Below are 15,790 nucleotides of genomic sequence, written 5' to 3'. Positions count from 1 at the left end.
AATCAGCCAAAGTGCTGGAGCTTCCTTTCGGGGAGTGACACAGTTAAGGCAGTGAGGTTGCCACTTGCCTTTTTTGGTGGCATTTTAGTTGGGAAAGCTCAGTCCAGGTTTACCAGGCCTTGTTTATTTTTCGGGCCCCAGAGTTTTCTCTTCCTGCCCTATCTATCTCCTCTTTGTTGTTTTCTGGGCATTCTCTTTCAGAAATAAACAGCTCTTCCACTGACCCTTTTTTTCTCTGTTGATAGGATCCCAGGACGAGAGAACAGATGCATCCTTTGGTGGTCGACCGTACCCTGCCCTAGAGAGAAGTCCGGGATAATAACTTTTGGGGCTCTATTTCTCCACCCTGGAATTCATCCAGTTCGTTCCAGAAATATTGGCCCTCAGCTTCTGTGACACATCCTCAATAAATGTCTGATGGACAAACGCTTTCCGTTGACCTTGCAGCAATTTTCTTTCCCGTGGAGTTTGGAGGACAAGGTGAATGGTGCCAGAAGTTGCCTGCTTCGGTGCATAGGAGTGTTCCACTTGGTTCTCAGAACATGGGCCCTCGTTTAAAGGTAAGACCATAGACTAGTTCAGATTCCCTTGTTACTAGGATACAGAACATGAACTCAGTGACCAGTTCCTAAGCCTCTCCAACAAGGGATAGCTGTTGAAGTCGCAGTTAGAATGGATCCCCCCTTCTTTCCACCTCTAGGGCCCCTCTGAGGATGAAGAAATCAATTCTCTGTTTCTGGGAAATGACTTTTTCACAACTGATCTTAATGTCTGGGTTATAATTTATTTAATTTACAAGTTAATTTAAATTATGAACTAATTACGAATCTTTAGACTCCTTAAAAAAGGAGAGAGTTTTAGAATATGTATGTTGGTCAAATTTCTAACATTCCCTTGAGACCGGCACTTTCAAGTGTTCTCCCTACCCCGCCTTTTGTAGGTAACGTGAGCCAAAGCACTGTAGTGTTAAGCAACTTGCCCGGGATCTTTTAGTAAGCAAGTGATATTTCTGCATTAGATAATTGGTACTGCATTCCATTTTCCTTTATCATGCTTTATTTTTATTTCAAATGATTTCAAAAAGGGTCATAAGCATTTATCTTTCTAATTTTAACCTCCTGGTGGGACTCTTTGCAGTAAGATTAAGTAATGTTTTTCATACTTTTACCTGTTTTTTTCATCTTTCCTCTTCCCAAATACCTCACTATCACTATGACTCCATTCTTTGTCATGATTTAGTATTGTATGAGAGTTAGAATGTTGGGTTTCAGAGTTAGGCACCGAGTTAGGCTTGAGTCTCAGCTCTGTCACTTAGCCAGCCAGGAGGTGTTCAGCAAGTTAACTTTCCAAGCCTAGCTTTTGTGTGTGTGTTTTTTAATCTGTAAAATGAGAATAGTGGTGTTTATTTTACCAAGTTGTTAGGGAGACAATTACTTAGGTTAACACATATAAGCATTTAGCACTTCACCTATGGTAAGTGGCTCAATAAGGATAGGGAATGAGTATTACTTTACTACTACTGCCATTCTGCTAGCTTAGCAAATCACAGTTTGCTCAATTGTATTAGAGCAAGTCACTAGGGGCACCTGGGTGGCTCAGTGGGTTAAGCCTCTGCCTTCAGCTCAGGTCAGGGTCTCAGGGTCCTGGGATCAAGCCCCGCATCGGGCTCTCTGCTCGGCGGGGAGCCTGCTTACCTCCCCCCGCCCCCCGCCCCCGCCTGCTGCTCTGCCTGCTTGTGATCTCTCTCTGTCAAATAAATAAATAAAATCTTTAAAAAAAAAAAAAGAATGCGGGTTCCAGGGCTCCTGGGTGGCTCAGTGGGTTAAAGCCTCTGCCTTCGACTCAGGTCATGATCTCAGGGTCCTGGGATGGAGCCGCACATGCCTCTCTGCTCAGTAGGGAGCCTGCTTCCCCCTCTCTCACTGCCTGCCTCTCTGCCTACTTGTGATCCCTCTCTCTGTCAAATAAATCAATAAAATCTTAAAAAAAAAAAAAAAGCAAGTCACTAAAGAGATGAACTTGAAAACAGAATACTCGTATAGCTAAATGGCGTGAATTAGTATGGCAGAGGCTTAACATACTGCTTCTTTGTGCTTGAATGAGACTCGGGAAGAGTTCTAGAATAATTTTATGAAGAAGAAGTGAGCAGCAGAAAGTGGAGGGTGCTATAGAAACTGTTATAGAAAAATAAATGCTCAAGATAAGGAAGAGAGAACTATAAAATCAGATACCACACCATGCATGAGAACCAGTGTCTCTCATTATAGGCATTTGGTACAGACTTACAGAACTGCAGTAAACTGGTAACTTGTGGTCTGAAGAGTTCATGACCCCTGGCTCAAGTGAATGTACTGCCATTTAGTGAAGTATTTAAAAACTGTATCAGAAAAGAGGTCCCATCTAGAAAATTCCTGATTTTTAGGCATTCTGGATGAAGGAAGGAACAGACATTGGACTCTTATCTGTTCAGATAATTCATGTTTATTACAATGACTATATGCAGCTATGTTGGGTGCTGTGGGGAATTTTGAAGACTAGTCTTTGCCTAATGTTATTTACCACTCTGAAATGGAAAATAAAACAAACGTGGAACTAATGAAAGAGAACAAGTTTTATAAGCTAAATAATAAAGTTATGTGGGTATTCAGAGGGGGATGGAATTTCTAAATTGAGGCCCAGGGAAGATTTCAGGGAGAGGAGACAGGATTTTCCATAGATTTTCCAGATAGGAGATTTCCCATGGATGGAGATGTGAGTGGGGAGTGGGTAGTCTAGGCAGAGAAAGTGACTTTTTACAAAGCATGGAGATGGGACATTTCAGAACTTAGATGTGAAGGTGGAAAGGACTTGAGTTGGGTAGACCGTAGGATGAAAACAGGGTGCTATGGGAGACGGGGTGAAGAAAACCACTGTGGGTGGGGATGGGAGCAGAGACAACAGAGAGAGCCATGCCGGGGTCAGGAAGAGGATGCAAAATGCTAACAGAATGGAAGTGAAATCTAGCATAAAAGTGATCTGAGTGACAAAGATCAGAAGGTTTGTGACAACATTCAAGAGGAACAAGACAGGAGGAAAACAAAAAAGGAAGACAAGTTCAAAATGTGACCAGCGTAGAGATGGTTAGATACTGTTGGGGAGGTTTTTGAGAGCTACTCTAGAGAACTGGGATACTTTGTAAAGGTCCGGTCAGGGGTTAGTAATCGACAGAGCTAATTCCCTGGCCACAAGGACGTTTCCAGGAGAAGAGATGAGAGTTGTTCGGGAAAAAGTAGCAATAGCAATGCTGAGTTTTAATAATAAAGGGAATTGGAGTAGAAATGTAGACTTGACCTACTGGAAGAAGTCTGGGTGTTCTAGATCAGTGGTGACAGTTTGGCTGAGAAGTAAGTGAATGGGGAGCAAATGGACAAAGACTCAGCAAGGTCGAGCTCGTTACTCCACCTTCATGAGGATTGAGACTGTCCCCCACCGGCACCTGGCATGTTAGGTAGGTCCCCAGTATTTGTCGCACAAATTATTTTAGGATGAATTTGAACTCTCCATCATAAAAATTTTCAGTCATAAAATTAGAATAGTATGAAGAACTCCCATGTAGGCAGAAACTTAAAATGCAGTAAGGGAAGCCATGCCCTTTGTAATTCTGATACAGTTCCCATTGAAGAAAGTGTGGGCCAGTAGAGAGGTTCCCAGAGTCTCCTACTGGCTCCGACACAAAGGGGTAGTGGTGCTGCTACCTTTCCTGATAATAAGTGTCATAATAACTCACTGACAGTTCATTGAGTGCCAGGCACTATTCTAGGCTATTGACATGTGTTAACTCATTTCATCCTCACAGACACCCCTGCGAGGTACCTGCACATGGGCCCCATTCGACAGACAAGGAAACTGGCTGTCCGCAGAGAGATGAAATAACCTATCCATGGTCACACTGAGCAGCAGAGAATGGGTTTGAACCCAGGGAGTCCATGCCCTCATGCTCTGTATTGTCCTCTTTGCTATAACTGAATTTAGAGTCCCGGTGGTTGTGGGAGACGGCGCCACAGAAACGACTAAACCTCAACTCTTTTTATAGCAAGGAGAATTCTGAAGCTGGACAGGTCACGTACTTACAGCCTCGGAACTGGTCTGCAGGCCTTTGACTTACAGCTTGCCCACTGCCTCTCCCAGAAAAGGTCGTAGTTGTCAGAGATAGGGCATTGGAATTTTCCCGGCCCTCATGAAATATGCCGTAAATCTGGCACCGCCTCCTGTTCTTCCAGGGAGTAAGAGACTTGTGACCCCAAGACCTGTAATATCAGCCACATGCACCGAGTGTTAGAGTGTTAGAGTGTTAGTTTTCTGCCGAGTGTTAGAACTTTGGTAAGGACCAGATTGTCATGTCCGGAATGGGATTGGATGACGTCCAACTGAGGGAGTACTTCAGGCAGTTAAACTGCCAGCGTGGGTTCTACCAAGTCATCTAGGAAGTCATCTGCATCCTGGAAAGTGCAGACAGATGCTTTTTTAGAGATGAGAGCAGCTTTCAGCATAAGGTCCCAGCAGACGAGATACTTGTTTGGGAAGGAGGCGCTTTTTTGAGAGATGAAAGCAGCTTTCAGCATAAGGTCCCAGCAGGCGAGATACTTGTTTGGGAAGGAGGCTCAGTATTTGTGATCCCAAATTTGGGGTCTCTATATTGTCTCTTTATAATAGATCTGGGAGCGGCCTATATTGACTGTGCTAATGTTCCCTCTGTGGATTTCTTTTCTAGAAGGACTTTAGACGCCAGTCTAAATAGGGATTTCTATGAAACGTGTCATGGCCATTCCTCAAATTAACCAACTGTCTGGATTCCATTAGGTATATTGTTGCTATCAGAAGAATTAAAGGCCATTTTCTGTCTCCCTCTTAAATTTTTCCAGTACAGTTAGATATAAAAGTATATCTTATTTAAGAAAACAAAACAAAACCCCAAAACTTGTTTTGGTCCCTCCCAGCCCTGAGCCTAGAAATTTTCAGCTGTCTTGTCTCTAAGTAATATTCTAGTGCTGATAAAAGGTGCTGGGTTGAGCTAATGTTGATAACCTTTATATACATTGACTTGAAAAACATGAATTCACTGCACTGTAGAATGGAGGGCTTTTATGGTCAACGCTAAGGTCAGAACTCAGTGATAAAATACCATTGTCATTGTACGTTGCATTTTTCCTTGGTAATACCTTGGTGGTTCAAACAAGTAATGATGATTGAAGTCTTATTCTGGACACAAGGTTAATAACAGTGAAAATTTCCCCTCAAACTCTGGCCCCTGTTTGAGTTGTTCTGACCTTGCCAGGTATCGCTTAGGAAAAATACAGTCTCATCCTTTTATTTCTGTCCTTGGCCTTTCTGCTGCTTCCACAGGATCTGTTAATCTGAGTGGTAACAGCAGAAATGCCTTCTCTTACATTCCCAATGCTTATAATTGGGATGACCTGTGGTTCACTTTAATTATGTAATGCCAACATGATGATAATAATACTTGCTTTTTAAAAAATCTACATTTGATATAACTATTCCACTCAGATGAATTACTTCCAGAAGGCAAATAGAAGGGGAAAGTGATTCCATTACCCTCTTTGCTTGCGTTAATTAGCACTACTTTGCATGGGGGAGGGAAACTATCTTGGGGCCCTGGATTTAAGAAGATGAAAGTCATGTTATTGCATTTTGTAATTAGCACTAAAGCAAGTGGCTGTTTGTGGTATTCCTAGGGTGGTCATAGATTGGAAGTCTTTAGAAGGAGGGATGCAGTCACTGTTTTGCTGAAATTAGTCATAGGGCACCTGTCAGGCTAGAGAGAGGGAGAGAGGACTGGGGGAGTCAGGCTCGAGCGAGTCAACTCAAGTCATATGTTTTTCGTCTCTCGCTGAGATGGCTGTAAGGAGGAGCTGGAGAAAAAAACTAAACAGGTTTTCTTTTGCAGCTGCAGCTGTGATCCTCGGCTGTCTGTCGGCATTGAAGGGACCTGATGTTTTACGTTATTGGTATGTTATGGAAAGAGCTCTCTCTTATCTTTTTGTTAGGGTTGCTACATCTGTTTTGCCTCCCTGTCTATCCCCTTTCCTCTTGAAAATAGAAATAATTCTCCTCGTGCCAGAATGTACCTTCATAGAGCTGGCAGTGGAATTCATTCATTTGGGAAATATTTATTGAGTAATTCTGGCCCATGCCAGACGCCGTTTCCGGTCGAGTCAAAGTCGAATAAGGCAAAAATCTGCCTTCAAGAAGTTCGTAACATGAATGGGGAGATGGTCAAGGGGGAGAAGAGCTATTATAAGTGAATATACAGGAGTTTGAGGGAGCCCAGAAGAGGGAACCCCTAATGCAGATGAGGATCAGGGAGGGGTTTTGTCAAGTGGACTAGAGAGGGGGAGACTTTAAAATGGAGGGAATAGAAATCACATCCTTTCTAGGACTCTTGTGAGGGCCTAGCCCATGCAAGAAGGTGGAGGGTGGGCATTGTATGTATCCCATGGTATAGAGCCAGGGTTGGCAGACTTCTTCCGTTAAAAGCCAAGGAGTAAGTATTTTGGCTTCCCAGGCCGGCCAGACAGGCTCTATCTCAACTACTGAATTCTGTCAGTTTAAGGCAAAAGCAGCCTAGACAAAATGTAAGTCAGTAGATGGACCAGTGTTCTAATAGAACTTTATTTACAAAAATAGGCAGTGGATGGGATTTGGCCCATAATTTCCAACCCCTGGTTTAGAAGTTCCTCTCTTTGGGGCACCAGGGTGGCTCAGTCACTTAAGCATCTGACTCTTGGTTTCGGCTCAGGGTCAGAGGATCAAGCCCTGGGTTGGGCTCTGCACTCAGTATGGGGTCTGCTTGAGATTCTCTCTCCCTTTCCCTCGCCCCTCCCCCTGCTTGCACACACTCTCTAAATAGATAGATAGACAGATCGATAGATGATAGAGAGATATCTTAGAAGTTCTCTTCACCCTCAGAGGTAGTGACCCAGTACAGTGTTTCTTTGGAAGTCGTGTTCTCTCATCCTGACTTCTTTTAATTTTTGAGAGATGACTGGCCTTTTCTACAGTGAGGAGCTATAATGTGTAACTAACAGGTGGTATGTGTGTTCTCTCTTTCACACAGGTGGAATCACAGTGTCTGTGGTTGCATTCTTCTTCACAATTAAGTTCCTCTTTGAGCTTGCCGCACGCGTAGTCAGCTTCCTCCAGAATGAGGACCGTGAGCGCAGAGGGGACCGGACTATTTATGACTACGTGCGGGGAAATTACCTGGATCCCCGGTCTTGCAAAGTCTCCTGGGATTGGAAGGACCCCTATGAGGTGGGCCACAGCATGGCCTTCCGAGTGCATGTAAGGGAATGTTTCTGTCTCCATACCCATCGGGTTTTCTGAATCACTTGCTTTCCAGAGCCCCAGTCAGTCTGTTGGTAGTGCTGGCCTGGAATGTTAACATGTTTCCTTGTTTTTCAGCCATTCCCAGGGACTTAGTAGTTGTTACTATCTGGAAGGGTCATGAATTTCTCAATCATTTTGGTTTAGTAGGTACTTAACTTTGAAGATGTATAAAGTTTTTTTTTTTTTTTTTTAAGATTTTATTTATTTATTTGAGAGAGAGACAGTGAGAGAGAGCATGAGCTAGGAGAAGGTCAGAGGGAGAAGCAGACTCCCCATGGAGCTGGGAGCCCGATGCGGGACTCGATCCCGGGACTCCGGGATCATGACCTGAGCTGAAGGCAGTCGTCCAACCAACTGAGCCACCCAGGCGTCCCGAAGATGTATAAAGTTTAATGTTACCTTTTCAAAAGAAGAAAAATGTCACCAGAAAGAACAGGTGTTACAGATTGGGGGTTGGCAGACTATGGCCTGAGGGGCCAAATCAGGCCCACCTCTTGTGTCTGTAAATACGGTTTTATTAGAACATAGCCACACCCATCTCTCTTCCTGTATTACCTGTGGCTGCTTTTATACTTGAGTAGTTAACCACAGCTGAGTTGAGTGGCTGTGTGTGACCCACAAAGCCAAAATATCTACCCTCTGGCCCTTTATAGAAAAGTTTGCCTGCCTGCCCCACCCCCCCACCAGCCCTGCCTGGTGCTTTAGTCACTCAGGGCAAGTGGTACCCACTGACTTACCTTCACTTCTGGGTGGTCCACAGTGATTAATATAATATAGTATAATATAATATAATATAATACAATATAATATAAGGGGCCGGGTGTAAGAGGGGGCAGCATTTGTGGTTCAGAAATGTCAAGCTGAAATGGATTCAGCAGTGTATTTTATCCCTGTCTCCTGAACAAGTTAAGAATTTGTTCCTGATTTAATGTTTTCTCCAAGGTGTGCTGTTTCTCTCTGTGTCTGTGAGCAGGACTGTAGGAAGAGTGGGTGCTGGGATTTGCCAGCTGCCTCCTCCCTGCCCACACTCTCTCGAATCAGGTGGGGAACAGTTGTCTCCACCTGCTCACTAATCGTTGCCCCTCGTCTCCCCACCACAGTTATTCTACAAGAATGGACAGCCTTTCCCGGCACATCGGCCTGTGGGACTGAGAGTTCACATCTCTCATGTCGAGCTGGCCGTGGAAATTCCAGTCACCCAGGAAGTCCTGCAGGAGCCCAGTTCCAACGTGGTCAAGGTGGCCTTCACTGTGCGCAGGGCGGGGCGTTACGAGATCTCGGTGAAGCTTGGTGGATTAAACGTGGCCTACAGTCCCTACTATAAGATTTTTCAGCCTGGTATGTTCTCTCTTTCCTCCCTTTCTCCATCTCTTCCTTCCTGTATTTTTCTTTCTCGCTTTTTAAAAATACACCTTTATTAAGATTTAATTCACAGCCCATATAACCCTTCCAATTGAAATATACAGTTAAATGGTTTTTTAAGTTCTGAGTTGGGCACCTGGGTGGCTCAGTGGATTAAAGCCTCTGCCTTCGTCTCAGGTCATGATCCCAGGGTGCTGGGATCGATCCCTGCATCGGGCTCTCTGCTCGGCAAGGAACCTGCTTCCCTTCCTCTCTCTCTGCCTGCCTCTCTGCCTACTTGTGATTTCTGTCTGTCAAATAAATAAATCTTTAAAAATAATAATAAAATAAAATTCCGAGTTGTGCCACTGGTACTTGGGGCACTTTTAGAGCATTTTCATCAGCCCCAAAAGAAATCTGGTACCTGTTAACAGTCACTCCCTGTTTCCCCCAAACTTCCCCATTTCTAAGTAACCATTTATCCACTCTGTAGATGTGCCTACTCCAGACATTTTGTATAAGTGACCTTCTGTGACTGCCACTTTGACTTAGCATAATGCTTTGAAGGTTTATTCAGTGCTATAGCATGAATCAGCATTTCCTTCCTTTTTATTGCTAAAAGCCGTTCTGTTGTGTGGATAGACCACCTTTTATTTACCCATTCACCAGCTGACGGACATTTGGGTTGTTTTCACTTCTGGCTGCTGTGACTACTTCTACTGTGAGCTTTTGTGCCCAAGTTCTCGTGTGGACCTATGGTTTTCTTTCTCTAGGAGTGGAATTGCTGGATCATCAGCCTAGTAAATTCTTAAGGGGTAAGGGTGCCAGAATAGACAAAAGGTAAATTCTTCTGATTTTTGAAATCTTTTCAAGTAAAAAGCCCTTGACCAGAACTCTGCCCTTACTGCCCATATGTGTTTTCCTTCTCATGGCAGAGTGCCCGAGCTGCCGATATCTAAGAATTGAGACCTCTCTCTTTTTTCCCTAACTCGTATCCTTTATGCCAGATCATAGATGCTCACCTACTTTGAAGCCTAAAGGTGCAATCTCTGACTTCTGACCCTGTCATAGATCGTAGATGCTCACCGATTTGAAGCCTAAAGGTGCAGTCTCTGACTTCTGACCCCGTAGCTGATGTGTTCGGGGTGTTGACCATCCTGTCTGCTCTGTGTGCCCTACCTTGGCTTCATTTAGGGGGTGTCATTAAGTACTGACCAGCTTGGTATCCACAGAAATGAGAGGCCTTTGGGAGCGTTTTGGAGTCAAATGACAAGAAGAGGAACCTTAAGATTTGTGGGTCTCTGCTTCACTAGTCTTAGTTTTCTTTCTCTTATAACAGTGGAAGGCTTGGACAAGGTGGCTCCTAAGCCACGCCCCTCCATGCGGCCCTTCCTTTCCCTCAGTGACTCGCTCACAGACTTCTTTCCGCAGGAATTACCCTCACCCCACCTCCTTGCCACCAGTGGAGAATAGTTCATATCCTCACAATATGTCTCAGGCTTTTATTTTTAAATTAAATTTAAATTCTTCACTTTGAGATAATTGTAGATTCTCTAGCAGTTTAAAAAAATAACACAGAGGGAGCTGGTATACCCTTGACCCAGTTTCCCCCATTGGTTGTGAGATCTTGCAAAACTGAAGTACAGTGTCACAGGCAGGCTATTGACATTGAGGCAATCACGGTAGGAAGCATTTCCATCACCACAAGGATCCTTACGCTGCCCTTTTATACACATTTTCCCTCCCCCACCTACCTACTTCTTAACCCGTGGCAGCCCACGGTTCTCTTCTCCCTTTCTATAATTTTGTCATTTTAAGAATGTTACATAAATGGAATTATATTGGGTGCCTGGGTGGGTCAGTTTTTTAGGTGTCTGCCTTTGGCTCGGTTCGTGATCTCAGGGTCCTGGGATTGAGTCCTGAGACCTGTGTGAGCAGGGAGCCTGCTTCTCCCTCTCCCTCTGCAGCCCCCCACCCTGCTTGTGTGCTCTCGCTCTCTCTCAAAAAAATAAAATCTTTAATAAATGGAATTATATTTCACTTGGCCTAATTCCCTGGAGATTCAGCCAAGTTGTTGAGTGTACCAGTAGTTGGTTCCTTTTTATTTTTGAGTAGTATTCCATAATGTGAATGTACCCTGGTTTGTTTAACCATCACAGTTGAAGGACATCTGGGTTGTTTTCAGTTTGGGGCTGTTGTGAATAAATCTATGAGAATTCATGCACAGGTTTCTGTGTGAACATATGTTGTCAGTCATTTCTTTGGTGTAAATGCCCAGCAGCATGATGGCTGGGTCATATGGTAGTTAAACACTTAGTATTTTTTTTTTAAGGGTTTTCTTTATTTATTTGTCAGAGAGGAAGCACAAGCAGGGGCAGCTTCAGGCAGAGGAAGAAGCAGGCTCCCGGCTGAGCAAGGAGCCAGGTGTGGGAATGATCCCAGGACCCTGGTTTCAAGACCTGAGCCGGAGGCAGATGCTTAACTGACAGAGTCACCCAGCGCCCCTGTTCTTTCAATCTTTAGCTTTTCTTTTTATCCCTTTCACATAGTCTTTCACAAAGCAAAAGTTTATTCTTTTTTTTTTTAATTTTTTTTTTAAATTTATTTGACAGAGATCACAGGTAGGTAGAGAGGCAGGCAGAGAGAGAGGAAGGAAAGCAGGCTCCTTGCCAAGCAGAGAGCCTGATGCGAGGCTCGATCCCAGGATCCTGGGATCATGACCTGAGCCGAAAGCAGAGGCTGTAACCCGCTGAGCCACCCAGGCGCCCCACAAAAGTTAATTCTGATGAAGTCAGTTTATTAATTTTTTCTTTTAAGAATCATGCTTTAGGTATCTGAGAGCTCTTTGACTAGTTCTAGATCTCAAAGATTTCCTCCTGTTGTTTTTTTTTTTTTTCTTAAAGTTTTACGTTTCCTATTTAAGGCTTTGATCCATTTTTAGTTCATTTTTGTATAGTGTCAAGGTTTTTTCCTTCTTTTTTTCTTACAGATGTCTAGTTATTCCAGCACCATTTGTTGAAAAGATCATCTTTCCCCTATTACATTGTCCTTTTTTTTTGTGCCTTTGTTAAAGATCGGTTAGGCAGGGGCCCCTGGGTGGTTCAGTCATTAAGCGTCTACCTTCAGCTCAGGTCATGATCCCAGGGTCCTGGGATTAAGCCCCGCATCGGGCTCCCTGCTCAGCGGGAAGCTTGCTTCAGCCTTTCCCACTCCCCCTGCCTGTGTTCCCTCTCTCTCTATCTCTCTCTGTGTGTCAAATAAATAAAATCTTAAAAAAAAAAAGATTGGTTAGGCATATTTGCAGGGGTCTATTTCTGGGTCCTCTGTTCTATTCCATTGATCTCTGGGTCCCTCCATCAATACTACAGAATCTGGATTACTGTGGCTATACAGTAAATCCTGAAATTGGGTAAACTTTTTCAGGGTTGTTTTTGGCTACTGCAGAATCTTTCTCTTTCCATACAAAAGAGAACACTATTTTCTATATCTACCAACACTCTCACTGAGATTTCCACAAGAATGGTGTTAAACCTGTATATTATTTGGGGAGGATTGACATCATTACAATGCTGAATCTTCCAGTTCATAAACATGGTAACCTCTGACTTTATACAGACCTCTTTGTTTCTTTCATTCACGTTTTGTAGTTTTCAGCATAGGAGTCTTGTACTTTTTTCCTTGGATTTGCACCCAAGTGTTTCAGGGGTTTTTGTTTGTTTGTTTGTTTGTTTTGTGGTTTTTTTAAGCACTTATTTCCGAGGCCTGCCTCACTTGTAGGTTCCCAGTGGGACTGTGGGCACTATGGAACTCTCAGTTTTATTTCCTGTGAGTCCTTTTCTCATTTCATTTAGCACCGCAGTGGTTGGAAATTTGTGAAAATGAGTCCCTCAGTTCATTTGAGTGTGTTTCTTTTTCTTGTCCTCTTAATGGTGGTGTTTATCCCTAGGAATTAGGTGGGGCCCAGCTCTCTGGGACTCATTGATTGAAAAGATCTTTGTGGGGGGGGGTGGGAGGTTGGGGTACCAGGTGGTGGGTATTATAGAGGGCACAGCTTGCATGGAGCACTGGGTGTGGTGAAAAAATAATGAATACTGTTTTTCTGAAAATAAATAAATTGGAAAAAAAAAAAAAAAAAGAAAAGATCTTTGTGGTCAGAAAAGTCCCCCTCTAAGGATTAGATTCCGTTGTCTGTTCCAGGAATGGTGGTTCCTTCCAAGACCAAAATAGTGTGCCATTTTTCTACTTTGGTGTTGACCTGTGGACAGCCACACACCCTTCAAATAGTGCCCCGAGATGAGTACGACAACCCTACCAACAATTCCGCATCCTTGAGAGACGAGCACAATTACAGTGTGTCCATTCACGAGGTAAGCAGCTTCCCTTCCTCCTCTTTGCTCCTTCCCTGCCAATTCTCACTCTTTCTCATTCACTTGCTCTCATCTCCGCCCTGACTTCTGTGCTCTCCTTCCTTCATCTGACAATGCCCATCTCATGATAATTAAGAGACTTAGATCGGCTCACAGACAGGAAAGTTCTTTGTCAAGAGTAAATTGCCATGCAGTAGGGAAAATTCTCAATGTTCAGTGATGCTCTGTTTCCCTCCTACAGCTCGGTCCTCAAGAAGAAGAGAGCACTGGTGTCTCATTTGAGAAGTCAGTGACCTCCAACAGGCAGACCTGCCAGGTGTCCTTGCGACTTACCCTGCATTCTCGCGGCTGCTTCCATGCCTGCATTTCATACCAAAATCAGCCAATCAATAATGGTGAATTTGACATTATTGTCCTAAGTGGTGAGTTGAAAGAAAAGCTGTGATTTAGCCCCGTTCCCAGACCACTTGTTCTTTGTGCGTCTGCATTCTCCTGCCCAGCCTCACACACATTTGCTATTTGAGCTGAACTTGGCTCAGAGTCCTATGGACTAAAGGTCTAGTGATAGGTCATTTCTTTTCTCCCCCGTCTCCTACTTTAAAACCTTATTCCTTGTTATACTTCAGAGAATGAGAAGAATATTGTTGAACGCAACGTGTCCACCTCAGGAGTGAGCATTTACTTTGAGGCTTATCTTTATAATGCTACCAACTGTACCGGCACACCCTGGCACCTTCCGCCCATGCACACGAGCTCCTCCCAGCGCCGGCCTTCCACAGCCGTGGAGGAGGAGGAGGAGGACTCACCCTCTGAGTGCCAGACCCCTGAGAAGGTGAAGAAACCGAAGAAGGTGTACTGCTATGTGTCACCAAAGGTTGGCCCTCCCGTTCTTTGTTTTTTTGGTTTTTTTTTTAAGAGTTTATTTATTTGAGAGAGAGCATGACAGAAGGCACAAGAGGGAGGCAGAAGGAGAAGGAGAGGCAGGCTCCCCACTGAACAGGGAGCCCAACGCAGGGCTAGATCCCACGACCCTGGGATCATGACCCCAGCCGAAGGCAGATACCTAACTGACTGAGCCACCCAGGCAGCCCTGGACCTCCTGTTCTTGTCTCAAAACCCTCCTCCCTGAACCTGCATGTAACCGACCATTGATTAAAAAAAACAAACCACGAAGCATTAGTCTGAGAATCAGGGTGAGATCCTTGACTTGTAGGGTTTCTGGGACACTAAGAGAGGCTACTTAAGGTTGAGCAGAAGCTTGTGCCCCCTCTTTTTTTTTTTTTTAAGATTTTATTTATTTATTTTAGAGAGGGAGCGAGAGAGAGATGTGAGAGGCAGAAGGAGAAGCAGCCTCCCCACTGAGCAGAGAGCCCGATGTGGGGCTTGATCCCAGGACGCTGGGATCATGACCTGAGCTGACTGAGCCCCCCCAGGCACTCCTGTGCCCCCTCTTTTGTTGCACCTGTTTGGCTTGGACTAGGTGGAAACTCTGTCCAGAGATTCTGTGTACCTTGTTGCTTTAGAGCACCAGGCGCATTCTGCCCTTTGCTTGCTCCTGGGAAGATTTTTCAAGGCATGGCTCTTAGAATTTTAAAGAAAGCAGCTTTTGACCATTAAATTTTTCACTGGTAAAAAAAAAGTTACTGTTGGCCCCTTATGCTGTTTTGAAACAGCTTGATCTTTCATTCTGTGCTTTGTGAAACCACAGTAAATGCATGTCACTATCAGGCAACAAGATCAGAATAGAGAAATTTTGGCAGAGGCACGGAGGTGAGCTTCCCAAGGCCCCTGAGCTAAGAGGCACTTTGTGTTAGGAATTTTCTTTTTAACATTTGTATTTTGCTTAGTCATTCAGATCTCAGAAAAAAGAGCTCTTGAAACATCCTGTGACAGCTCTTTCATCTCATAACCAAAACAAGAGTTCTGATTTTGTTCTACTTCAAGCTTTTCTATGTGTCCTTTATCATTTAAAAATCTAGCCCTACTTTGGACTAGGGGAATGGGAATGAGGGCCAGGGTGAGGTACAGATGAAGCGAGATTGACCATTGACCGTGAAGCGACAGCTGTTAAGGCTGATGATGGGTTCGTTGTACCATTTTCTCTCCTTTAGTATGTGTTTGAAATTTTCTTCATGGAGAGTTGGGTTTTTTTTAAATCAAGAAAAAGTCTGATCTGTACATTTAGAGAACAGTTTTTTTTAGATTAAAGTTAAAGCTCTCTTTTTCTTTTTTTATAACAGTATAAAGAAACCCTTTATGAACTTTTTTGTTTTAAAATCACACCACCACCTTCACACGCACCCCCGTTCCCCACCTGCTCCCCCTCCCTGGCAGATCCTTGGTTCCATTCTAGTAGGGTGAAGAAGTGGGTATAGGCCACTGGTATCCCCCATCCATTGAGGAGATCTGAGTAGCACCCAGCTGAACACAGGGAGATTTTGATCATTTCTAGGTGAAAATGATCAAAGTGGAACCCTGATCTCAGGCATTTGGAAATGGTAGTAAGACTTGAGTATTGAGATTAAGAAGTGTATCTGTATGAAATTGCCTTGTCAGAGTAACATTTTTGATTTGCCTATTTTTTTTGAAGATTTTATTTATTTATTTGACAGAGATCACAAGTAGGCAGAGAGGCAGGCAGAGAGAGAGGGGGAAGCAGGCTCCCCACTGAGCAGAGAGCCCAATGCGGGGCTCGA

The 15,790-nt window shown here is 44.0% G+C and overlaps 1 protein-coding gene across 3 annotated transcripts in view; it reads left to right on the top strand.

Annotated features, from left to right (window-relative positions):
• Positions 1–15,790, top strand: part of AREL1 (apoptosis resistant E3 ubiquitin protein ligase 1) — a 45,675-nt gene that overhangs the window by 18,012 nt on the left and 11,873 nt on the right. The window contains exons 2-8 of one of the 3 annotated variants that reach the window (XM_044229500.1): positions 246–560; positions 5,945–6,005; positions 7,115–7,311; positions 8,487–8,724; positions 12,925–13,094; positions 13,336–13,516; positions 13,721–13,968. In XM_044229500.1, the coding sequence (XP_044085435.1) occupies positions 5,990–6,005; positions 7,115–7,311; positions 8,487–8,724; positions 12,925–13,094; positions 13,336–13,516; positions 13,721–13,968 (1,050 nt within the window). In that variant the 5' untranslated portion in view covers positions 246–560; positions 5,945–5,989. Of the gene's footprint in view, positions 1–245; positions 561–5,944; positions 6,006–7,114; positions 7,342–8,486; positions 8,725–12,924; positions 13,095–13,335; positions 13,517–13,720; positions 13,969–15,790 lie in introns of all 3 variants that reach the window. The other 2 variants (XM_044229499.1, XM_044229498.1) reach the window with 2 other exon arrangements.

Source organism: Neovison vison, chromosome 13 (assembly GCF_020171115.1).
Source record: "Neovison vison isolate M4711 chromosome 13, ASM_NN_V1, whole genome shotgun sequence".
Taxonomy (NCBI): Eukaryota; Metazoa; Chordata; class Mammalia; order Carnivora; family Mustelidae; genus Neogale; species Neogale vison.
Note: the sequence above shows the minus strand (reverse complement) of the source record. Positions and strands in the feature narration are given on the sequence as shown.